The sequence below is a fragment of the Cottoperca gobio genome, chromosome 14 (genome assembly GCF_900634415.1).
Source record: "Cottoperca gobio chromosome 14, fCotGob3.1, whole genome shotgun sequence".
Lineage (NCBI taxonomy): Eukaryota > Metazoa > Chordata > Actinopteri > Perciformes > Bovichtidae > Cottoperca > Cottoperca gobio.
In genome coordinates this window covers 8,479,460-8,503,150 of record NC_041368.1, presented here as the reverse complement: position 1 = coordinate 8,503,150, position 23,691 = coordinate 8,479,460, and the positions used below count along the sequence as shown (strand labels likewise).

General features: G+C 39.1%; 3 protein-coding genes across 3 annotated transcripts; 2 read left to right on the top strand and 1 right to left on the bottom strand.

Annotated features, from left to right (window-relative positions):
- Window positions 1–1,076: 1,076 nt before the first annotated feature.
- Window positions 1,077–5,188, bottom strand: casr (calcium-sensing receptor). The gene is made up of 6 exons (XM_029448344.1): window positions 5,004–5,188; window positions 4,612–4,918; window positions 3,542–4,381; window positions 3,218–3,448; window positions 2,328–2,451; window positions 1,077–2,212 (listed from the first exon to the last, which is right to left on the bottom strand). Exons 1-6 carry the CDS (start codon window positions 5,186–5,188, stop codon window positions 1,077–1,079), a joined length of 2,823 nt encoding a protein of 940 aa, XP_029304204.1.
- Window positions 5,189–9,910: 4,722 nt separating this feature from the next.
- On the top strand, window positions 9,911–14,481 carry LOC115018747 (cationic amino acid transporter 2). Its single transcript, XM_029447950.1, has 11 exons — window positions 9,911–10,280; window positions 10,537–10,692; window positions 10,863–11,025; window positions 11,224–11,357; window positions 11,470–11,692; window positions 11,911–12,047; window positions 12,403–12,505; window positions 12,952–13,076; window positions 13,176–13,342; window positions 14,112–14,220; window positions 14,339–14,481. Exons 1-11 carry the CDS (start codon window positions 9,911–9,913, stop codon window positions 14,479–14,481), a joined length of 1,830 nt encoding a protein of 609 aa, XP_029303810.1.
- A 980-nt stretch (window positions 14,482–15,461) lies between these two features.
- On the top strand, window positions 15,462–23,683 carry kif20a (kinesin family member 20A). Its single transcript, XM_029448769.1, has 19 exons — window positions 15,462–15,713; window positions 16,498–16,668; window positions 16,926–17,051; window positions 17,131–17,250; window positions 17,441–17,579; window positions 17,725–17,900; window positions 18,489–18,588; window positions 19,025–19,237; window positions 19,527–19,638; window positions 19,740–19,814; window positions 19,928–20,071; window positions 20,286–20,454; window positions 20,550–20,702; window positions 20,925–21,064; window positions 21,325–21,427; window positions 21,647–21,839; window positions 21,925–22,016; window positions 22,113–22,250; window positions 22,967–23,683. Exons 2-19 carry the CDS (start codon window positions 16,504–16,506, stop codon window positions 23,327–23,329), a joined length of 2,721 nt encoding a protein of 906 aa, XP_029304629.1. The 5' UTR covers window positions 15,462–15,713; window positions 16,498–16,503; the 3' UTR covers window positions 23,330–23,683.
- The last annotated feature ends 8 nt before the right edge of the window (window positions 23,684–23,691 follow it).

The following is a 23,691-nucleotide window of genomic DNA, read 5'->3' as shown; positions in this document are numbered from 1 at the left end:
AAACTGTGATGACAGCAGTGATGCTTCCTTTATTAAGCCAAACAAAATAAATCTAATTTATCTCACACTTTGTAGTGCCCAAATAAACCCTGAATACGGTAGCATGGGTTTGACAATGCCATGTTGAGAAACTATACTTCCGTTTCTTTTGTTTTCTTGTGATTGACCATAATACAACATAATTACAAAGTATGGAACATTTTGTTGACATCCTGTAATTGTGTATTTACAGTGTGACTCATACATCCTCTAGTCTCGTTTATCCAATTACAAAGAGCCTGAGTTGTTCTCTGGCCAAATGTTGTTCCATGTTACCAGTCAGGTCTTTGTGCTGTGTGCTACCTACTCAGTCTTTAGTCAGTTAGAGTCAGCTTTGATTTACTCTTACTATTACCAGTTTATTACAATATTGTAGAACGATAGATCGATATTTATATTTATATATATATATAGATTTTATATATATTTATACATATATATAGATATATATATATATCTATATAGATTTTTTTTTATATATATATATTTATACATATATCTATCTATCTATATATATATAGATATATATATATAGATATATATATAGATATATATATATATATAGATATATATATATAGATATTTTTTTTAATATATATTTATACATATATATATATATATATAGATAGATAGATAGATAGATAGATAGATAGATAGATAGATAGATAGATAGATAGATAGATAGATAGATAGATAGATAGATAGATAGATAGAAATACAGAAAGAGTTCACTAATCTTAATAAGATATAAGGTCCCCAAAGAAAAGAAAAAAAGCAACATCATAAGGATCTAATGTAATGTTTTTAATTGTACAAAATCTTGTATTATCATTAATAGGCTTAGTGTACATCAGGGTGTTGCTGAAAATAATAAGAGTCACAGGATTCAGGTACAGTACAGTATATTAGTTGGACATCTTTCTGCCAAAATGTAAAAAAGAAGATGGGGGAAAAAGACAATGATAAGATGAAAAGGTTTACGTGTGAGCCTATTATTGGGATTGACGAAGCTGATGTTTGACACATCCACACTGCTATCACATGAGAGAGCTCCTCCTCGACTCCTCGAAGCTCAAGGACAGAGTAACTGTTCCACTGCCAAAGCTCATCCTTGGTTTGTGCTTCCCTGAAGTTGGGTCGCTGTCATTGCCGTTGGTCTTGAGGCTGATGGATGAGGACGGACTCGAGGCAGAAGATCCACCAATGCTGCCGGACCTTTTTCTCGCAGCTGTATTGTGTTTCAGTGTAGCTTTGGCAGCTACTTTGAAAGCGTGGGCTGCGGTGCTGCATCGGACCTCCTCAATAGTGTTACTGGAGGGTTTGAAGAGGATGATGTAGATCTTGTTGAAGAAGATACAGGCCAGCATCCCAAAGCTGGATGCCAGTATAGCAATGACTTCCACAGCTGAAACAAACTTGCCGTAAGTACTAAAGTACGCAGGGATAAAAGAGATCCAAACAATAAAGAATATGAGCATGCTGAAGGTGATGAACTTTGCCTCCGTAAAGTTTTCTGGAAGTTTCCGTGATTTGAATGCAAAGAAGAAACATATAGCTGCAAGGAGGCATGTGTAGCCAATGAGAAACCCAAGAGCCATCACAGATCCCTCATTGCAGGTGATAAAAATGATCTCATCAATGTCGTGATTCCTGTAGCTGGAAGGAGGGGCGTTGTAAAGCCACACCACACATATCATGACTTGGACAAATGTGCACAGAAACACCAACAGAAACTGCAGGTTTAATCCCCACCATTTACGATGGAGACTTGTAGGGATCTTGGCTTCAAATACCAAAAGTACTCTGTTAGTTTTCACAAGGATGCAGGAGATACAGAGAACAAAACTGATACCAAATGCAGGTTGGCGTAAACGGCATGTCCAATCCTGTGGCTCTCCGATGAAGATGAGGGAGCTTGAGAAGCAACAGATAAGTGAGAACAGAAGGACGTAGGACAGTTCTCGGTTTGTGGCCTTCACTATTGGGGTGTTGCGAAATCTGACAAAGACTCCCATCACAAAAGCTGTGAAGACCACACCCAGTACTGCACATATGGCCAAAGCTATCCCGAATGGTTCTGTCCAGGAGAGAAACTCAATTTCCTTCAGGAAGCAGAATGTGTGGTTCCCATTGGACCAAGAGTTATATGGACACTTGATGCAAACACTGGCATCTGTATGAATAAAAAATGAATATGTATTAGAACAGCAACATTAGCCAGGTGTCACATTAGTAGATTGATGTTTGATTTGATTTGATTGATTAGTAGATGTTTAGTATCTCCATACCTTTATGATTACTGTACTCTCCATCTGAGCACTCTGTGCATTCAAAGCAGCACGTGGGCATACTGTCTATGATCCCCTTTCTTGTACCAGGTTCACAGTCCTCACTGCAATTAGAGAATGGCACCTATAGGGTGTGAAGGTGAGAAAGAGCAGAACATACAGTTATAATGTATGGTCAACTTTAATTGGTGTAGCGTTTAATATACAATTGTGAGTTTGGAAAAGTCTGGACTATTTTTGGGACATTATATGCTTTTACTACAAAAGGAAGTGAGAAGCGAGATGGGTAATACAATTCAAATAAAGGACCCCGTCACATTCAAACCAGGGACTGTGTTGTTCGTAGTCGGCACCTTAACCCTTAGAATACCACGGCTTCTCCTGAACTGGGTGTCTTTTGTTTTTTGCAGGCTGAATTATACGATGGAGGTCTATGATAATTAAGGAAGTTGAAAGTTTGAATATTCACCAACATTTCAAATTTACAGATACAACTTTGAAATGAATCACACATGACTGGATTAACACATATACAAACATATACCTTCTGGTGAGGTGATAATACAGTATGTCAATGCTGTATTTACAGCTAGTTTTGCTGCCATCAAGTGGACACAAACATCCAGTTGATGCAGCTTTAATGCAAATATAAATCCTATTGTAAGTTCCACGGTCTAAGATCATCTTCGCCTTAATATTAAAAGGTAACGGGGCCCTGCATTGATTGTAATAATGTAATAATGTACATTTGCAAAAGTGTCAATGTTTTCTGTCCTTGCTGAGATTATTAAGTAGATCTTGTCAGGAGAATGAAAAATACACCAAATGACAGGGAAAAACAGAAAACATTACTGTAATGGGAACATCCTCTACGAAACACTTTGACTGACCTCAGAACTGTATCCATTCCACAAAATCTTTGTCTTGTCAATGAACAATGTGGCTCCTCTCTTGACGTGCATGTTGTAGTATCCAACCTCCTCAAACACCACAGAGCCATCCTCAGCAGACCTGTGCCAGTTTATAATGGTGTAGTTTGCTGCCAAGTCTGCGTTCTCATCAAAGTGCATCTTTTCCCCCATACTGTTGGTGTAGTTCAAATGTCTGAGCTGCTTCAGGACCTGCGAGGCAGAACCACAAATTTAGATGCTTTAAAATGGTAAATGATTAGGTATTTAAATGCTTTGGTTTTGGGTAAATGTGCAACATTTTACCTGCCATGCTTCTATTTTTTTTATGTCTGCACAGGAATTGTTGGCGAAGAGACCGTTTCCTTGTGTGCAGGTGAGTATGTCCTGCAGAGCCTGTGCAATGGAATAAACTGCAACATACACATTGTAGGAGATACGCAGGTGTGTGTAGTCCAGGTACGGGGTCTCAACACTCGTAATGTCTTCCTCACCAGTACACAAAGGCCTGAAACTAGTGCTGCCATTCTCACTCTCTTGCTGTCTCGGGCTGTCTTCCAGATAACAGTTAAATGTTTCTTCCCAAAACTCTCTGACAAATTCATTATGACTGTCTCTCTTTGGTTGGACTTGTTGCAAGAACTCTCTAAAGCCGAGTATATGCCCCGCCTTTAGGGCAAAGCCAATAGTCCCCGCCACAACATCAAGATACTCTGGTTTAGCAATAAGAGAGGAGCTACCCCACGCTTCACTGGCTAACCAGATACGATCTGTGATGTTTCTCCTCACCATTTCTTTGATTAAAGGCTCAATATCTGGGCCGCTGGCAAACACAACAATGACTTTAGCTGTGGAGTTCTCAATCCTGTCAGCCAGAGCTTGAATTTCATGATCCTCAAAGTACTGAGAAATTAGTTCATTTAGGTGAATGCAGATGTCTCGCTCCTCCATCTCCTTCTCAAACTTTTCAATCCCCGGGCGTCCATAGTCGTCATCTGAGGCCACAGCAATGACCCAGTTCCACTCAAAGTACTCAATGATGTCTGCTATGGCTGTGGCCTGGTGCTCATCTGTAGGAATGGTTCTCATGAAGGACTTGTACTGATTCTTGTTGCTCAGTAGGCGACTAGAAGAAGCATAGCTGATCTGAAACAGTAAAGATTTCAGGTAATTTATCAGGTTTTCAATGTGTCCTGCTTAATTATCTGTATTCCATGTAAAGGTTTTGTCATTTTGTTGATAAAACACATCATACAGGAGGCAGTACTGTTCCAATTATATGTTTTATCCACTGCAAATTTTCAGGATGCAGGGTTGCCATGTGACATTTGCTCAGTTTTAAAGCCACGACTAAGGTGGAGTATTGTGGGACTCACCTGAGGAATATAAAAAAGACCCAGTAGGTTTGCGACTGCTGTGGAGACGGCGGACCCAGCTGCTCCTACTACTGCAATGGTTGCTGGGATGTGATCAGTGCAGTTACAAAATTCATCTAAATTCAGAGAGTCAATCTTATTTTGGGCCACAAAACTAAGCGTAGCTTCCAGGGCTTTTGACACTGTGTTGCATGTGTCAAAGATCCTGTAGCCCAGGGTGATGTTGGGCAGGAGATCATTGCTGTTGTTTATCTCATCAATCGCAAAAATCATGGCCTGGAGCCAACGGAAACCACGGAAATTGAACCTGTAAAATCAAACAAGGCGTGGATTTTAAACCAGTTGAGATCAGTCAATCAGTAAAATTATCTAAACCCATTTCAAAACTTTACCTGACACACTGTGTGGATTCGGGCCGAGCTGCGAGGTCTTGGTCTTTGGACGCAACTCCGAAGTGTATGGGGAAAAGACCTCCGAGCAAAATGTCACCAGTCATCTGTGCTCTCTGATGGGGCCCATAGGTTGAAATCACATAACTGGACCCCAACACTATCAGGTAATACAGAACCTGTCTCATCTTTCTTGTCGTTCTAATGGGTAGGATTATTTTCTATAACTCCCCAGAGTGAAGGTACTCTCAGTATTATCTTCTCCCATCAATCTTCCTGCTGCGCTGTTTTGTGTTTTTCATGTTTGCACTATTGAGATTGTCTGACTGTAGGAAAAAAGGGAAAAACATATTATGATTTTGTAGTCAAATGTTCTGAAATCACATCAGATATTCAATATAGTTTATTAAAAATAAACGCACATGTATGAAAGGAAACTTTGTTTTTGTGGAAAATGAATCAGTAGCAGTAAGATGCTTTTAATGTTCTTGATAATCCAACAAGATATAAACATCATTCTCGTCCTGTAGCAGTGTGGATAAACTCCCTGAGCTCACTTTCCCATAATAAACAGGGACAGGCGTCCAGAACGGTGTTAGAAGCCAACATGACCTGAGGCTATTATTACTTACTCTAGCAGGACTACGCAGTTACGTGCATTTTTAGGATGAAGAAGATTTTACGTTTTTTTTAAGAATTGACTGCTCTTGTAATGTTTTAAAAAGAAATTAATTTTAACATTTCACACCTCACTAACAGTCCAGTCCAGTCCTGCTGCTGGAAATATCCACCTGAACCGAAATAGATTCTGGATTTACATGAGTGAAGTCACACTCTAATGACCCTCCTTCCTGCGAGTGCTCGGTCCCATGCTGTGGCCAGTGAACCCAGTCACCATGGAGAGAAGCCTACTACATCTGGCTAATACTGCTGGAAAAATGCTGGAGCAGAGCTGTGATAATGAAGTAACTAACGGCTGTAGGAGCCACTGTTTGCCATATTGACCAAGTTCTACTCATAGCTATATAATATATATTTGAATTTCTTTTTGACATTATTTTTTAATGTAAACCATATTAAGCATTAAAATATGCATTTCATACAAAAGTATTTTAGAATATAATCGTATAATTATGGAGTGTCCAACTTTAGTATCCAATATCCCCGATGTCTTTGTTTTGTGCAGCCAAAATTACAATTCACACAATTCCTACCTGTTGCAAATCGAATAAAATTGATTAAAAACACACATGATGTTTTCTAGCAAAGCAAAATCAGCAAAGTAATTGACCATAATATTATAATTTGTTTTAAATTACTGACAGCCTTAACCAAAAAGTAAACTCACCATGGCTGATTTCTATAAAACAGACAGTTAGTGCTTTTTAACTCCAAAAGTCAAACAATCAAAACATCAAACATGGAAAATAACAGAGTCAAACTTACCTCCTGAACTTCTGTGTGTGTTTTAAATACACTTGAAACAGTAAATCTGCAGCTAGAGGCAGATTTTAAGTCCTTTTCCCTAAAATATCCAGGGTGCCGAATGAGTTCACTGGACAATGGCCTGAGCTTCTGAAGCTCTTTGTGCAGATGAATCATTAACGGAGAGAGGGGTTGTCCATTTCCTTCAGCTAATGAAGTCTATTCACAGTTCACTTCTCCTGAACTAAAGTCATCACAACCTAACGTGGTAGAGATTTAGAAATAATCTACTATTAGCACAGGGTTAGCACATTCACACAAAGTCAAAGCAATTTAATACCTAATCACAGCACAATCTACAATATGAGATAAAGGAGACACATGAGATAAATGTTATCTTTGTCTACAGCTTTCAGTAACTTTTATTTCAAGTTGTGTAACTGGACGTTTGTGTCTGTATTACTAAACATCTAATAATTTATATTTTAAGCACAACCTTTTATGAAGGGATATTTGAAAAAGAAAGTCCAAAGTGCATTGATCGTTAAATTATAAATAAACCAGCGAACAGCTTTCCAGGCAGGTTTCATCTTTCATTGCATTTTGCCAGAAGAGACATGATACCAGGAACCCCTAGAAACAGTGGATCGCACCATTATGTCCCTCAAACAATTAGCGGCTTCCTTCTGCTTTGATGAACAAGTCTTCAATTTGTTGCTGAGCAGATGCACAAATAGAAAACAATGTCGCTTTACAACATGTTGACTTATCTGTGGCACAACCCAACGCCGTGTCCACGAGACACATGGAGGCACATGGGAGACCCAAAATGGTTAATGACAAAAAGTCGGCATTCTGATCTTACTTTATAATTTCTTATTTGTTTGAATCATCTTTACAGCTCGAAGAAAGCAACATGTACTTAAGTATTCCTTGTGCAAAAAAACAAAAGAATAAGTAAGTAGACCTATTTGAATGAATGAATAAATATTACAACATTGCTACTGTATGATACAAATATAGAGAACAAAAAAACAACAACATAGAAAACAAAAGGAACTAAATGGGAATTGGGTAGTAACTATACACTTGAAACACACATTGCATGAATGGATATGACTCCCTGGAGGAATATTACAATTCCCAATTAAATTAATACCAATAGAAATGTCCAAAAGTACAGTAAAGTCACTATAATGTACTATAGGCTACAACACACTAGTTATACGTTCCCTTTAGAAACATTAGGCTATAAATTGATACAACAGCAGATGAAAAGGCTACAAAGATTAAGGTCATATTATATTTAGGAAACCCAATCGTTATCTGTGAATCCGAGTGCACAAGTTACATTTTACTGAAAGCAGTGCTGGAATGTAACAAAGTACATTTGCTCAAGTACTGTACTGAAGTAGCCGACCATTTGTTTGACCTACTTTGACATCGTACTTTATTTGAATATTTCCACTTAATGCTACTTTATAATTTAACTCCAATACATTATAGAGGCAATTGTTGTACACTACATTTTGCTCCACTACATTTATTTGACACTTTTTATCATAAACAATGATGATGTTGTGTTTGATGATGCGACACTGTGCTATTAATTTACCTAGCGGTGAACAAAGTATGTAGAATTGGCTCCACAATAATGAACTACAACATTAAAACATTCTTACATGTAATAAAATCAGAATAATATAATATTCTATAATAACTTTTAAAGGTGCTATTCTGCATATTGAGTACTTTTACTTTTGATACTTTAAGTATGCTTTGCTGTTAATAGTTATGTACTTTTAGTTAAGTAACATTTTGAATTCAGGATCTTTACTTGTAATAGAGTATTTTTGACTGTGGTATTTCTACTTTTACTCAAGTAAAGGATTTGAGTACTTCTTCCACCATTCTTACTATAATAATCGCCTTTCTTTGTAAAGTTACTATAATTCTAACTGAAACAAACGACCTAATAAAGACAATAAGATAAGTCTCTTAATATAGTAAAGAGAGTCCAAAAAGAAAATTGAAACAATTAGTGAAAGAATAAAAAATGTAGGTCTAATCATCGGCTTTGTTAGACTTTTTGATGAGTTGCGCTGTTTTCACCGAACACCGATTGTTCTCAACCCGGAATAGAATAAAATAAAAGTGATCTGAAAACGTCTAAATCCTTTTAACTTTGAGTGCAAATTAAAAACACGATTTATGACTCTCCTGCAGCCTTTTTTTAATATTCACTTTAAGTTTAAGTCATAAAAGCAACGTGACAGCATCACCTTCTCAAGCTGTTTATGAGCTATTTAATTGCAGTGAGTGATTGTTTTGTGTACCGCTTCTTGCACAAATTATTATTACTATTATTAGTGTGTTTAATTGATTTATTTTAAAAATGTAAGCAAACTTTGCCGTAAAAGTCTCAATCATATCATCGACACACATACGTAAAGATAGTGCTTTATGTAATATCTGGTATTGTTTGACATTCTGTCTTTTTCAGAAATGGCACGTATGTCTGAAATGTAACATAATGTGTCAAAAATGTTGAGCCGCAAAGAGTTCACAGTGAGTGGATTTATCCTCACAAGTAGTGTGTGGTCTGGGACAGATCAAAACACAGTCACACTGCAGCATTCAGCTGAAAAGGTAAGGATCTCTTTCTTATGAGAATGAAATATAGAATCTACTGGATATGATCTCAGTTTGTAAAATGATATAAAACCTTTGTTAGTGTCTTTATCATTTTGAATTGAATTGTTATTAGCTGACTCTTTATCTAGCCAGTGATGAATCATGACGTAAATAGTAAAATAATAAATGTACTGTAGTGAAGCTACTACCTTCTTTAATCTTACCTTTACAGTAAATAACCCACAGATACCATGAACTAACATCAATAATTAGTCTGACAACGACCAATAAAACTTGGTACTTGTCTTAAACAATATTTATATCTTCAAAGTTCGGTTAAATGACTTACTGTGGTTGTAGCTCACTGAATACAATGTACAAGGTATTAATTTCTTAGTAACAGCTATGCTGAGACTGTGTTACAGCAATTTCACAGCACAAACACTAAAATCATACGGTGGTGGTGTGCACATGTAATCACTTCTTTGTGTGTGTGTCTCTCACACATAGACCATTTTACAGTTTCAATCTATTGCAGCATTTATTTTATCAATAGCTTTTAAGTTTTCTGCAACAGTTCTGAAGAATGGACTATAAATGCTGCAGCTCAGGTTTAACTTATAAATGAGTTTATTTGTGTCTAATATTTTGAATGGGAGCAGTTAGTTTGGAAATGTGCATTTAAGTATTATGTGTGTTTGTTTTGTTTTTTAAACCAATGTGTGAGACATGTTCTGGTTTGTCTTTAAGCCGTTTTAAATTCAAAGTATATGCTTCAGTCTTGTGTCAGCCTTTTATTTGTGTTGCTTTATCTTGAGAAATCAATGAAACACAATGTCTTGATCAACAGGATGTCTGGTGCAAAGATACTGCTATTCCTGAAGAGCCTGTCTCGTAGGAAACCTCTTGAGCCTGAAGGAGAGGTGTCCAACTTTCGGCGATGCCTGACCACCCTTGACCTGGTGGCCCTGGGGGTCGGCAGCACACTGGGGGCCGGTGTGTATGTGCTCTCGGGTGAAGTGGCCAGAGCTGTGGCAGGGCCGAGTATCATAATCGCCTTCCTGATAGCAGCGGTGGCCTCCATCTTTGCGGGACTTTGCTATGCTGAATTTGGAGCTCGCGTTCCCAAGACTGGCTCTGCCTACCTCTACAGCTATGTGACTGTGGGAGAGATATGGGCTTTTATCACTGGCTGGAACCTGTTGCTGTCTTATGTCATAGGTAAAGATAGTGCTGCACTCTGAATACATTTACTGTGTGTGAAGGATGTTTAATAGCCATGTTGGAAGAGTCTCTGTAGTAAACACTTCTGTCCTCTTAAACTAAGTATTGGCATCGTTTCAAACGAGCTTCAAGTCTAAAATAAAAAGATGTTTGATTCTTTTAATGTGTTTTTAGTCATTTTATGAGTTTATTTTAATATAGCCATGTTGTATGTCCTTATATTTAAAATGTTATTTATTTTACTGTTTTTAAGGGACGTCAAGTGTTGCCAGAGCATGGAGTGGGACCTTCGATGATCTCATTGGAAATGTCATTGCCAACTCTCTGGGCAAACAGGCTGCGATGAACTTACCTGGATTAGCTCCCTACCCAGACTTCTTCGCAGCTGGCCTCATAATACTCTTGGCAGGCAAGTTTCATAATCTAAACCCCTGTGAATAGTTACTAAACGTAAGAATGTATTATTGTTATTTATGTGTTGATAATAAAGGGAAAATAACAGTAGATAATCACATTTTATAATATATTTTTCCATCGTATCATGATCAACTTGATATTTTCTGTGTGTTTCCTTTCTAGGGATTTTAGCATTTGGTGTTAAAGAGTCAGCTATTGTAAATAAGGTTTTTACAGCCGTAAACATCCTGGTGTTGCTGTTTGTTATCCTCTCTGGAGTCATGAAGGGGGACATCAACAACTGGCACATTGGGGAAGATTCTCTCCTAGATGGATATGAGTATGGGTTTTTTATTCATTTATTCAATGAAGGAAAAAAAACAAATTCCACACCAACTGCTTTTAACAAAGGTATTGTACAGTAACTGAGTCTTTCAGGCTGATACCGTTGACCTTTCCTTTTTTAAATGTAGGTTTGAAATATGAAGTTATCATTCAGCTTGCTGATTATTGTTGTATGACCTAAGCATCCACATGTCTACAGAAACTACACATCGCTGAATGACACTTCCAAATATGGCAGTGGAGGATTTTTCCCTTTTGGCTTCGAGGGAACATTAGCAGGAGCAGCCACATGCTTTTATGCATTTGTTGGGTTTGACTGCATTGCCACAACAGGTAAATGAATTCACACATGCAGTACACCGCAAGACACTGAGAGAAGATGAAGGGGCATAGCCAGTATAAAAGACAATAAGTAACTAAACAATAATAATGTGTTTTTCTTCAGGAGAGGAGGTTCAAAACCCTCAGAAGTCGATCCCACTCGGCATTGTGGCGTCCCTCCTCATCTGCTTCCTGGCTTACTTTGGTGTGTCTGCAGCCCTGACTCTTATGATGCCGTATTATTTGCTCAGTGTTCACAGCCCCTTGCCTGTGGCCTTTACATACATCGGTTGGGGCCCTGCAAAGTATGTAGTGTCTGTGGGATCCCTCTGTGCACTGTCAACAAGGTATGAAACACAATGCGCCTTTAACAAACCCAACTCAACTTAGTTAAATCAACCAATTACTTTAACTTCATTTTCAATTTCTAGGATAGTTTAAATTGTATTGTCCTTGGCTAACAGTACATCCTGCAAATTAAGATCATTGGAAACTATTATGGATTAAAACACGAGCAGATAACTAAATGGTTATTGATGAGTTATTTGAGATTTTTTCCACTCAGCCTGCTAGGATCAATGTTCCCAATGCCCCGGGTTCTCTTTGCCATGGCCAGAGATGGACTTCTCTTCAGACCTCTCAGTAAAATGAGTGACAGACAAAGTCCTGTTATAGCGACTCTGGCTTCAGGTGTTGTGGCAGGTAAAAACCAAAACAAGTCATAATAATTCTCTGTATTTTTCTGGAAGCTTTAGTTAGTTTTGGCTTTGTTATATAAATCCCCTCCTGTTGTTTTGTTTTTACTGTAGGTGTACGCTGACTCTAAACATCTAAATGTATTTATTTGAGGGGCATTATTTGGTTTTCTTTTTCCAGCTGTTTAGTACAGAGCGAAGTATATCTGCAGAATGAACCCTTCTGTGCCAACTGATGAATGATTATAAAACAACCTACCTGTACATTTATAGTTTAAATATTATTTATTGAAATTAGTACAAGAGGAAGTAATTTAAGTTTATGTTAATTCTTCCTGTCATTGTTATTCATGTCTTTATAGCTATCATGGCGCTATTGTTTGACCTGAAGGCGCTGGTTGACATGATGTCGATTGGAACCCTCTTCGCCTACACGCTTGTTGCCATATGCATCCTCATATTAAGGTTTGGTTCATCAAGAGTATTTACAATAATGAAATGGTGTTATTACTCTTATCTTAATAGTTACTATGTTTGCTTATGGAAAGAGCTCATGTTCATGATTGATGTTGGTGTCGGATGGAAAATGGTTAATGAGCTAATAGTACACCATTATAAGAGCTGGCAGATACTTCGCATTTTCTGCATTTTTTCTTCCATTTAACTACCTTCACTGCCAAAAGATCATTAAATAAGATGACATTGGCCTGACGTGTGTTGGAAACATTAATAGTACATACGCTTTATTATAGACAGGGATTCAAATAAATTGATGTGAACCAGAAAAACAAATATATTACCCTCTGACCCCCCCTGTTTAAGTCACAGATATATCAATATACAGTATATAAATAAATGTTACGTTAACTCAATGCTTGGGTGCATGTATTTATATTTCCTCACTTTCTCAGGTACCAAGTGGGCCTCAGCGAGGAAAGCAAACCAGAACCCTTCACAGTTTCTGGAGTATTACATCCTCCTTCACAAGCAACCTCACGGACATCGAAAAATGTGTCTGTCTTAACTGTGTTTATTAGTGAGTGATCTTTGTAACACCATGCTTAAATATTATGTTATACAGCAAATAGATGATTTCCATTGTTAATAATCACTGGACTTACTTTGTTCTCCTTAGTCTTTTTAGCTATCATCCTAAGCCTCATCATATCTAGGGCTTTAGACTCCCTGCAGGCCCTGGAGTGGTGGAGTTTACTTTGTGTCTGTATCCTCTTACTGATGGTGGTCCTCATTACACTGATCATCTGGAGACAACCACAGAATACAACTAAAGCTGCTTTCATGGTATGCCGCATCTATCCTAAGTGCAAATAGCATACTAATGTTAAGAAAATCATAATATTGTATGTAGAAGAAAATGTCATGAAATCAAAGAAATGTCATACCATAGTAGAAAAAAACGTTATAGTATAGTATGTCGGGAAAATAATGTAATAGCATGGTATGTCGAAAAAAATAAGTATAAGCCCAGTAGGCTAAGCCATAAAATATGAAGAGTTTAGGTCGCGGCTAAGCCTAAACTTAAGGCCGCTGAGGGACTGCAAAGCACCGCTTAGTAGTGTCGAGTGCTTCTTTGCCTTTGACGGAAAATGTATTGCTCCTCGTTGATGGTCTTCATTGTGTTATATGTAAGGATCCATAACGATTATCCACAAATCTCCATACAGCAGTCAAATATTTCACAATTACAACACCACAAATTACGCGTTTGCCAAGCGTGGCGTGGCGGTCAAAAACTACTTGTGCTCCTCCTTAGTCCCACAACACCAATCACCTGAGTGAAAGTTCCTACCTATATTACAATTACCCCGAAGCACAACAGTGACACCTACTGGACCAATTTGGTACATAAAATGGCTCTTAGTATAGATTTACTCTAGTGAAGACTTAAAACTGAAGTCATAAACTTTGATAACTAAGTGCAGGAAATCCCTCCAGCCAGCAACATTTCATCTATTTCTTGCAACTGTATTCTTCTTTACAGGAAGGTTTTGTATTTTTTTCGTATCTTTGACATTATTGTAATACTATTTCTGCTCTTTCATATGTACAGGTTCCTTTTGTACCATTGCTTCCTGTTTTCAGCACCTTGGTCAATGTCTATCTTATGGTTCAACTTGGATCAGACACATGGATCCGCTATGCAGTGTGGATGGCAGTAGGTATGTGAAGAATATCACAATAAAGTACACATTTTCATTTAAGTGCATTTATTAATTTATTTGCAAAACATAAAATAAACAAACATGACCAAATGAGATGTACTATTTCTTTAAACAGGTTTAATCATCTACTTCTGTTATGGTGTTCAGCACAGTGTGCAGAAACAAAGGCTCCAAAATGCACACAACCACGTCAGTATTCACAGCATCACCACCACTATGGAGCAAAACTTTGAACCGGGACAAGACTTTAATGACTAAACAATGTGACATGATTGAGTATCTGATTTAAGCATCATTGGGTGTAAGGAATGTGGCCAGTATGTATAAATGTCATAATGTCAAAAACATAAAGAATTTCAATCACAACATCTGACCTCTATTTTTATCTTGTTTTCTGTGAAATATAATTTCTGGTAAGTATTTTGGTGCTTTTTTTTGTTATTTAGATTTATTTTCAAAATGAACCACACTTGTATACATACTTAGCACTGACATTATCCCAGCATGAAGATACGTGCAATGTTATTGTTTGATTTTTCTGTTTCAGTTACTGATTTTTGATACATCTCAAGCTAGAGTGTGTAATATTTTACAAAGAATAAAGGTAAATGCTGTAGAAAAAGAAATATGGCTCTTGCAATGTTTAATTAATTATGTTATTTTGTAATCAATATACCACATTCGGTCATAGAAATGATTGTGTTTTAATTCCCTGCATTTCATAACTCACAACTACATTTTTGCAGTGTTGCTGTTTCATATTTTATATGCTAGTGGCAGGGGTTTCTTTGTATCCCCTGCACCCATTTAACCTAATCTTCTGTTAATAAACCAATGTTAAATTAATTTGTATCACTTTATATTATCACGTAAAATGTAAAACAAATTGTGAAATAAACATAACATTTTAATTTTGGGATAATCAAGTCCATACAAACTAATAACTTCGTCCTCCCACTCTTATTTATCAAATAATACGCTCTTTCTTTATTTTTCTTCTTGTATGCCTTTCTTTCCTTCAGCAATACTTGTGTATTTAAATCCCTTGTTAACCATTGCCCACATGTTTTGATAAAAATGGCACATTTATTTACAACACGTGATAGGAACTAATAAAAGGAATCTTTGTGTAAGAAGGACCAGTCTAAACAGCGCACCATGTGGTCCATGCTAGCCAATCAGAAGGCAGACATTGAGCGTTGCGTCACTAGCTTTAGCCAATCGGTGACACGTTCTGTTGGGGAAGCGCATTGTTCAAAAACCAAACGCAGTCGGGTAAAATAACTCTGCTGAGCCTCAGAGTGCTTCGAAATCGAGAAGAAGCAGTAGGCCAGTGTTAGTGTCAGGTAGCTTTGATACACATTAAATCCAGTATCTCTGGTTTTTGTCAAGTACTTGGTACTTGAGTTTTGGTGATCTACTCAGTAACTTAACAACATTTATCTAGCGTTACTGTAATCCAGGCACTCATCGCATTTACGACATTTAAGGTAAGTCAAATTAATCCCTTCGATGCTAACAACAATTAACCTGTTAGTCTCAGTACAGCTGTACGAGCTAATACAAATGTTTTATCCGGCTAATTTAGCGGACAGCAACATTTACATTCTAGTGTTATTTTGGTGGGAGTGACCTCAAGTCTTTCAAAAACACTGATGCATATTCTCGTGCACGTTCAAACGTTACTCACGCACTCATCTCGTGTTGCAATGTCTTACATAATTTGCAAAAGCGTTTAATGCTATTCAACTAAATGTAGATCCTTGTTTCATTTAAATATAAGTCTAACGTTATACACGTTTGGAGTTTGCAGGCGGGGTTGAACAGCAGAGAAGACATGACCATTTTTCTTTCTTTCAATGATGTCATTCTGTTGCACCTATACAATCTGTGTTCTGCACCAATATTAAACTTGTCAGGACAGGTGATCGCCTAAAAAACTGTTTCCTGTTTGACTAGTCTAAATTGGACTATTTGGCTTTGAGGTAGGCATCATCCAGTTTCTGTGTGTGTTTAATCAACTTGTCATGACACACCCTTTTTTTTTAGTAATCATCTCATAACAGTGAGTTTCTGCTTATACTTAATTGATGGACTAATTGTATGCTCATTCTTGGGTGAAAAACACATCAACTCAGAGTATCGCGATAGATCCTGAGAATATATGAAAAGGGACATTACCAGGTGGCTTTTACATGCATTTCCTTTCCACATCCAGTATGAAATGAGTTGCAATTACTCACATACTCATTAAGATTTGTCTTCTTATAACAGGTAAGCATGGCGCTGTCTTTGTCCTCCCCGTGTGGATTCTTCTCTGAGGACGAGGAAATGGCTGTGTTTGAGTCTACGGCAGCAGAGCATGGAGGCCTGTCCAGACCACGTCTGCCTGAGATCTCTGTCATTTCCCCCGGCCTGGACATCCGACCATCCATTACAGAACCGGTGAGAGTTTACTGGAGTGTGTTATTTTTGTGTTACAAATTGTGGAGTTTACAATGTAAACAAAGGAGGTTTACACTCAACATTTCTTCACCAAAACATGTGTTTCCCTAAGGCCTTACAAAAACCTGTGCAAAGCCTTCCAGAAAATATTTTGAGACCTATATTTTTGTACACTGACTTGTTGTCTCCTCCTTCATGATTTAAATTCTTCTGTCAGCAATAAAACGGTAACGTTGTTTTAAATTTGTGTCCTTTAGAAACTAGCAGTGAAACCTGCAGTGGTGAGAAAGGGCAGCTATGATGGGGGTAACACAGAGAGGGTGAAGGTTTCTCTGCGCATCCGGCCACTTACTAAGACGGAGAGTGACAGGGGAGAAGAACAGGTAAGACTTTGATTCTTTTGGTGCATTCAATGCTTTTAGTACACCTGTACTCTGTGCTCAAGGTTCACTCTTCTTTTAGGGTTGTGTGGCTGTGCAAGATGAAGGGACTCTGCTGCTCAAAGCACCAAAAGAATCTCAGAACATGAGAACTGCAGAACGGGGCATCACCCAGAGCATGCACAAGTTCAGTTTCTCAAAGGTAAGAGGGTGTACACTTGTGCATAGTGTTGTTTATCACAAGGGCTGAAAGTATTGCTTGTTAATATGAGCTAATGAGTGCATCGCAACCAATGCCGGCAATAAACGAGGAGGATCCTGAAGTAAAACATACATTTTCCAAAAAAAAAAAAAAGCCACATGAATGTTTTCTCATCACGCATCTCTCATAGATATTTGGGTCTGAAACCACACAGCAACAGTTTTATGAGTCCACGATGAAAAACATGGTGAAAGACGTGCTTCAAGGAGAAAACCGGCTTCTCTACACTTATGGTGTAACTAATTCTGGAAAGACTTACACTATTCAGGGTAAGATATTCTACAATACATCAGTATGAAGCCCAGGCTTGATGTTAGGCTTCGCAGTTTTGTGAAATGTCTGTTGATGCTGATGTAGCATTCAACACTCAAATGTCTCAAATACAAATCTTAAGTCTCAAACTTTGACTTGCAGGCAGTGGTCGAGAGGCCGGCCTCCTGCCCCGGGCTTTAGCATCTCTGTTCAGGAAACTGCAGGGTCGTCTCTATGGTTCCATGGACATGAAGCCTATCATGTATCAGGATGTGAGGCAGCTTAACACCGGAGAAATCAAGATGGAGGAAATCCGCAGAAACTCTCTGCTCAAAGAGGTAAACAGAATTGTATGAAATGCTTCATTGTTCCCAGAGACAATTGCTGCCACGTATATGTGAAGTACTTTTGTATGTTTCTGTCATTTTCGATATCTTACTCATCCTGAATTCGGGCATAGACAAGAAATTCTACTAGTTCAATGTCAACCAATCTGTTTTAAGCCTGAAAAACATCCAGATAGAATCAATGACATGACTCACAGTCAGTGCTCCAGATACAACATTACATCTCCAACTATCTCGATGTACCCGTCTATTGAAAGAAAATAAAACTAACAACCAAGAAAGTATTGTAGAAGGAGTTTGTGTTGATGTCTCAGTAAAGGAATGGACTGTCACGTGTCTCTAAGTTGATATGGAGACAAGTGAGCTAAGATGGCTAATTATTATTATTTTTCTGATACTGTCTGTGTCCGTTGTGCAGCCGTAGTCCCACCAAGTTTTGAAAGGTTTTGAGCATAAACTTAAATATTAAGGTTCTTCTCCTTTCTTCCCCCCGGCTCACCAGAGTAACCACACTGCGAATATGGGATTAGTCATCTTGCACACAGATATGATCTGATGTACTCTTCTTGTTTGCTACAGGATGACAATCTGCCTGCTCGTCGAGGTGGTACCACTACAGCCTGGGACAGCGGCATTGGAGGTCTCTCCTCTACAAGTAACATTGCCACCCTGCTTGAAGGTGAGGATGACTGCATTATATTCCTGATGGAGACACATCTGGCACATTTTCAAATGTTGGCACAAACCTTTTTTTTCAAATATGCTCCTGAGAATATGCTAGTGCATTTACTGTCAGTGGAGTTATGTTTAATAACATCCAGTACATATTGTCGAAGGACGTTTTAGTTGCTGTCTGAAGGGTTGATGGTGTAGGAAATTTGCATATTGTATTGTTGACCAATAACGGATAAGGGCATAGTACGAGACCATTCAACAATACCAACAAGGTTACCATTTATTTGTGTAAATATACCAAATGTAATTGTAGCATACATCCAGTCTTATTCATACTTACAAAACTGAGCACTGTCTCCATTACATTGAAATAGTTACTGCCATCCTGAAAAGCCTTTTCCTTCGAAACGCATTATATATTAATTTCTCTCTCTCTGCAGAAACGGACAGTGTTTGTCTGGAGCCTGACAGTCTTTCACACAGTGGAGGAGATGATCTGGAGGAAGGTGTGCAGTTTTCTATCTGGGTGTCCTTCTATGAGATCTACAATGAGTTCCTGTATGATCTACTGGATGCTTCGCCCTCCATGCAGCCCAGAAAAAGGGTCACGCTGCGGCTTAGTGACGACAAGCAGGGCAACCCCTATGTGAAAGGTAACACACAGAGGAATAATGTTTATGTATGGTGTATGTATCAGTTTGAAGCTCAACCACAGTCTGCAGCCTCGTTCTTTCTTGAAAAGAAAGTTTGAAGCAGGAAATTATGTTTTTATTTGGTGCCGGTTCAACACCACCATATAAAAAACACTGCTATAGTTGGTAAATACTTTAAACGTTGCGTTTTGTTATAACATTGTGATCTGTACAGTAGTTTTTTGTTATGCTGCTGCTGGTCCTCGTGTTGCAGTGTGTATATATTTTTTGCTTCTTCTTGTTACGTCAGACCTCGCCTGGATCCAGGTCCGCAGTGCAGAGGAAGCTTGGAGGATTCTGAAGGCTGGACGTCGTAACCAGAGCTTCGCCAGCACTCACCTCAACCAGAACTCCAGCCGTAGGTAGGAGCACCTTAAACTTTTGCCATATTTCAATTTTATTTTTGACGTGTGTTTGACGCACAATTATTGCATCTCTGATAATAAATGTATCACCTACTCAGCCACAGCGTTTTCTCCATCCGAGTCCTGCACGTCCGCCCGGAGGCGGATTCAGCCCAGGCCATGCACATCAGCGAGTAAGTTAACCTTTATTTACCCACTAAGTTTCAGCTTTGGTTGAATTTGGTATATTTTTGAGTTTGCAAAAGCAATAAAGCAGCGCTGTGTCTTGCCCTTTCTCCCTTTTTAGACTGACTGTGTGTGACCTGGCTGGATCTGAGCGCTGTAAAGAGCAGCGTAATGGCGAGAGGATGAAGGAGGCCAACAACATCAACACCTCCCTTTTAACACTGGGACGCTGTATTGCTGCTCTGAGGCACAACCAGAACAACAAGTACGTGTTTAACCATAACTTGGAAAGAAGGGGATCACTCCGTTTGACGTGGTACTAGTGGAGCGGTAAATAAAAAATAAACGTTGCTCAGCTACATCCAGGCAGTGTAACCAAGCGCTCCACATGTAATCTGTACATGTTCTCATTGCAACACATTGGAATGAGCCGTTTTGAGAAAGAGCTATATTTTACAAACTTTCCAACGCATCCGCAGATCGCGACCCCCTCAAGTGGTGCCCTTCAGGGACAGTAAACTGACCCGGGTCCTGCAGGGTTTCTTCTGTGGCAGAGGAACCTCCAGCATGGTGGTCAATATCAACCCGTGTGCCTCCATCTATGACGAGACCCTCCAAGCCCTCAAATTCTCAGCTCTGGCTACTCAAGTAAAGAAATAAATACCACTCTTGTACTGTACATCTAACTTTTTGGGATTTCTCGAGATGGATTTTGAAACAAAACATCCCTCGTATCATTTCAGCTGGTCCATGGGCCGTCCACAAAGACCCGGGTGGCCTACATCCTGTCCTTACTGCGCGAGCCAACTGCAAATGGTAACGAAAGCACGATGATGGAAGATGAAGAGGATGAGAGTGATGTTGAAGACGGAGATATCGGCTTGTTAAATACAGAGGTAACCGTCTGCCATCATGTGCGAGCGCTACATATTGATCTACATAACCTATTTTCTTTTTTTGCAAAACATGCTCATTGTATGAAATGTTACCATTAAAGCCTTCGGTGGAAATGTTATACATATTTAGGTGAACACCTTGATGATGCCTTCAAGATCAACTAAAACCAGTATTTTAAAGGTTAACACTGCATTCCTAACAGCTGACTGTGCTATATTAAGGCTTTGCTGCAGGCCATTGACGTCCTGAAGAGAGAAGTGCAGCGCCAGCGGGAAGAGAAAGAGGCTCTTGAGGCAACTGTGAGAGAGCAGGTGGTCTCGGAGATGATGGAGGTCATCTCTGGGATGCAAGATGACTTCAGGTGTGTGTCTGTTTTGTTTGGATCAATTGTTTTTAAGATGCCTTTTTTAATAAGATTCACGATAAAAGCATTTCTTACAATGTTTTGAATCCGTTTCTCTCGTAACACAAATTGCCAGCACTTGTTTAGTGAAGCAATTAAAGTAAGTTTTCCATCAAAAGATTGCCTCCAACGGAAAGTTAAATGTTTAAAATGATGAGAAAATGCTAGAATTTTAAATGAATGCAGACACTGAGTTGTGATGTCTATTCGCCCTACAGTGAGACCTTAGAGGCAGAGAGGGCTCTAATCGAAGAGAGATACGAAGACAAGATAACCAACGTGCAAAAACATTTGAAGATATTCTACAGCCAGGAGCTGAAGGTGAGCGCTAAATCATCCGCCTTAAGTTTGCACTATTTCAGGCAGTGACTGTCACCATGGCGTGATTTCAATACACTTATGATCTGTAAAGAAATCCACTTTAATGAGATCTTTCCCAATGCAATGAGTTTCCGCAGTGTAGCTTTATTTGTAATCCTGTTGCTGTATCTGTGCTGAGATATTTTTCACTTATTACTTTCTTTTCATCCTGACTTTTAGGAGCGTGATCAGGAGATTGAAGCTTTGTCCGCTGCACTTGAAAAAAACGAGGCTCGTGAATCGGTCCCGGTGTCGCTGCCACATGGAGACTCTGAGGGACCTCGACGCTCTCAGCGTAACACTAAGCCAGAATCTGGCAGACTGCAAGTTGAGCTCGATCAGTGTCGCGCTGAGCTGCTCACCAAGACACAAGGTGACTGAACCCCTGCCCTGATGATGTGTTGATGTTCGGGTGTTGGTAATGGTGTCTGACTGTCTTCTTCTGCTTGCCTGTGCAGAGCTGAGAAAGCTGAAGCTGCAGCTGGAAGTCCCATGCTCAACAGGCACCCTCCCCGGTGCTGCTGACCGCAAACTGGAGGAAGGGCAACGGGTTAGTTACCGCTGTAATGTGAAAATGCATCATTGTTCTTGTTCCACGTGAGACTCTTTTATTCTCAGAGAGAATAATTCTGACTTTTTCTAACAGAACCTGCGCCAGCTGCGCCTGGATTTGCAGAGGCTCGGGGCCGACCTGCAGTCTGGTGAACGAGCCTGCTGCCGCAACACAGGAGGGGAGAGGCTGCGGCAGGCGCTAACTGCTGCAGACGAGACCTTGGCCAAACAGGTACAACCACGTATAATATAATGTGATGGAATTCATATTACTTTATGTACGAAGCTTCTCTGTTAATTATTTAAAAGGGCGCTTGGCCTTCTGTAAATTCTGCAGCTACAGTAAATGTCACGTTATAGAAAGCTCATTAATATTTTGCTGATAGTTTTTTGTCTAAGTAATTAAGTTACTCCAGAATTCAACTGAATTGACCCAATAAGTTTCATTTATCATTTCTATTTGGATTGGATCTGTTTCAAGGTGAAAAACAAAACGTTTCGCTCTCTACTGCAGACATGAAGTAACAGCAGTTAAAAAAGTACTGAAGCAAATCAAGACTCCAACATAATGTCATCCCTGTGAGCACCTCACCTCAGTACTTCAGTCAGGGCAGAGTGATTCTCACTAATGATGGAGGTTCTACCTTTTTAGAGAAACGGGGGTTAATAGTATGTTAAAGCAGGATCTGTTTAAAGTGTATTTCTCATTTAATTTTTTTAACACTATATTTTTCTCTCCCCTACTCTCTTCACTAACTATCTTAATGCACAGCCGGCTTTTTAAACTAAATCTAGGTTTCTAACATGTGCACCAGGTGATTACTGTGCAAAAGCATGTTGAAGAGTTTGGTTTTGGCTCACTTCTCGCTCCTTCTCTTAACCTCCCACCTTATCATCCACTTCCCCCTCTGTGGTCTTGTCTAACCCTATTGACTGACTTCTTCTTAGGACCAGATCCTATTGGACCTCCAGAATGGCCTGATGCTTGTAAAGGCCGACTTAAGGCGGAAAGCTGAGATCTTGGCCCAGACACAGGCCGTCCAGCCCCAGCTGCCCACCACCACCACACCCGGTTCCTGTACGAAGAGGGGCTGTGGGGCTGTTGCACCAAGTGACACTGAGAACCGGCCACCGCAGAAACGTCCCTTTTTCCAGTCTCTGTTCCCGACACGTACCCCAACACGTACATACAACACACGCGCTGTTGAAGAAGCAAACCCTACTCCTTACTCACGGATCTTGCGGTCTCGCCAGCAGTCTCCCCCTCGCAGCCCTCTCCCCACCCCTCGTATTCTCAGAGGGAAGTACTGAGCTCTTTAGAGCGTCAGTGGGAGTGTGTTCTCTTTGATATTATGCAAAAAGAGTTTTTATTTGCATGTAACTTTATTTTTATGTTGCCTTGTATATATTCACTTCTTGCAGTGCCTTTAACTCACTGTCATGCCAAATACAGTTATTATGTTCAAGCTAGTAAAACAGTTATGCTTTATATAGGGTTGTTGTACACTACTATGGGAATTGAGATGTTGAGCAGTAGCTAATAGATATGGACTGTATGGTAAGAATAGTGTGTGTGTGTGTGATCAGCCTTCTCTGCAATAAAATCTATGAAAAACACTTTGACTAGTCTAATTACTAAAACAGAAATATGCATTTTATTCTCTTGTATGTTA

Bases quoted from the DNA above. Each gene is read 5' to 3' on its own strand.
- casr (XM_029448344.1), bottom strand. From the start codon at position 5,188: ATGAGACAGGTTCTGTATTACCTGATAGTGTTGGGGTCCAGTTATGTG. The intron at 3,449-3,541 runs GTAAAATGTTGC...TCTGCCTCGCAG, and splicing joins AAAAAATAGAAGCATGGCAG to GTCCTGAAGCAGCTCAGACA. The intron at 2,452-3,217 runs GTCAGTCAAAGT...CACACCCTATAG, and splicing joins GGAATGGATACAGTTCTGAG to GTGCCATTCTCTAATTGCAG.
- LOC115018747 (XM_029447950.1), top strand. From the start codon at position 9,911: ATGTCTGGTGCAAAGATACTGCTATTCCTGAAGAGCCTGTCTCGTAGG. The intron at 12,506-12,951 runs GTTTGGTTCATC...TCACTTTCTCAG, and splicing joins ATATGCATCCTCATATTAAG to GTACCAAGTGGGCCTCAGCG. The intron at 13,343-14,111 runs GTATGCCGCATC...TCATATGTACAG, and splicing joins CAACTAAAGCTGCTTTCATG to GTTCCTTTTGTACCATTGCT.
- kif20a (XM_029448769.1), top strand. From the start codon at position 16,504: ATGGCGCTGTCTTTGTCCTCCCCGTGTGGATTCTTCTCTGAGGACGAG. The intron at 20,455-20,549 runs GTAAAGAAATAA...GTATCATTTCAG, and splicing joins TCTCAGCTCTGGCTACTCAA to CTGGTCCATGGGCCGTCCAC. The intron at 22,017-22,112 runs GTTAGTTACCGC...TTTTTCTAACAG, and splicing joins AACTGGAGGAAGGGCAACGG to AACCTGCGCCAGCTGCGCCT.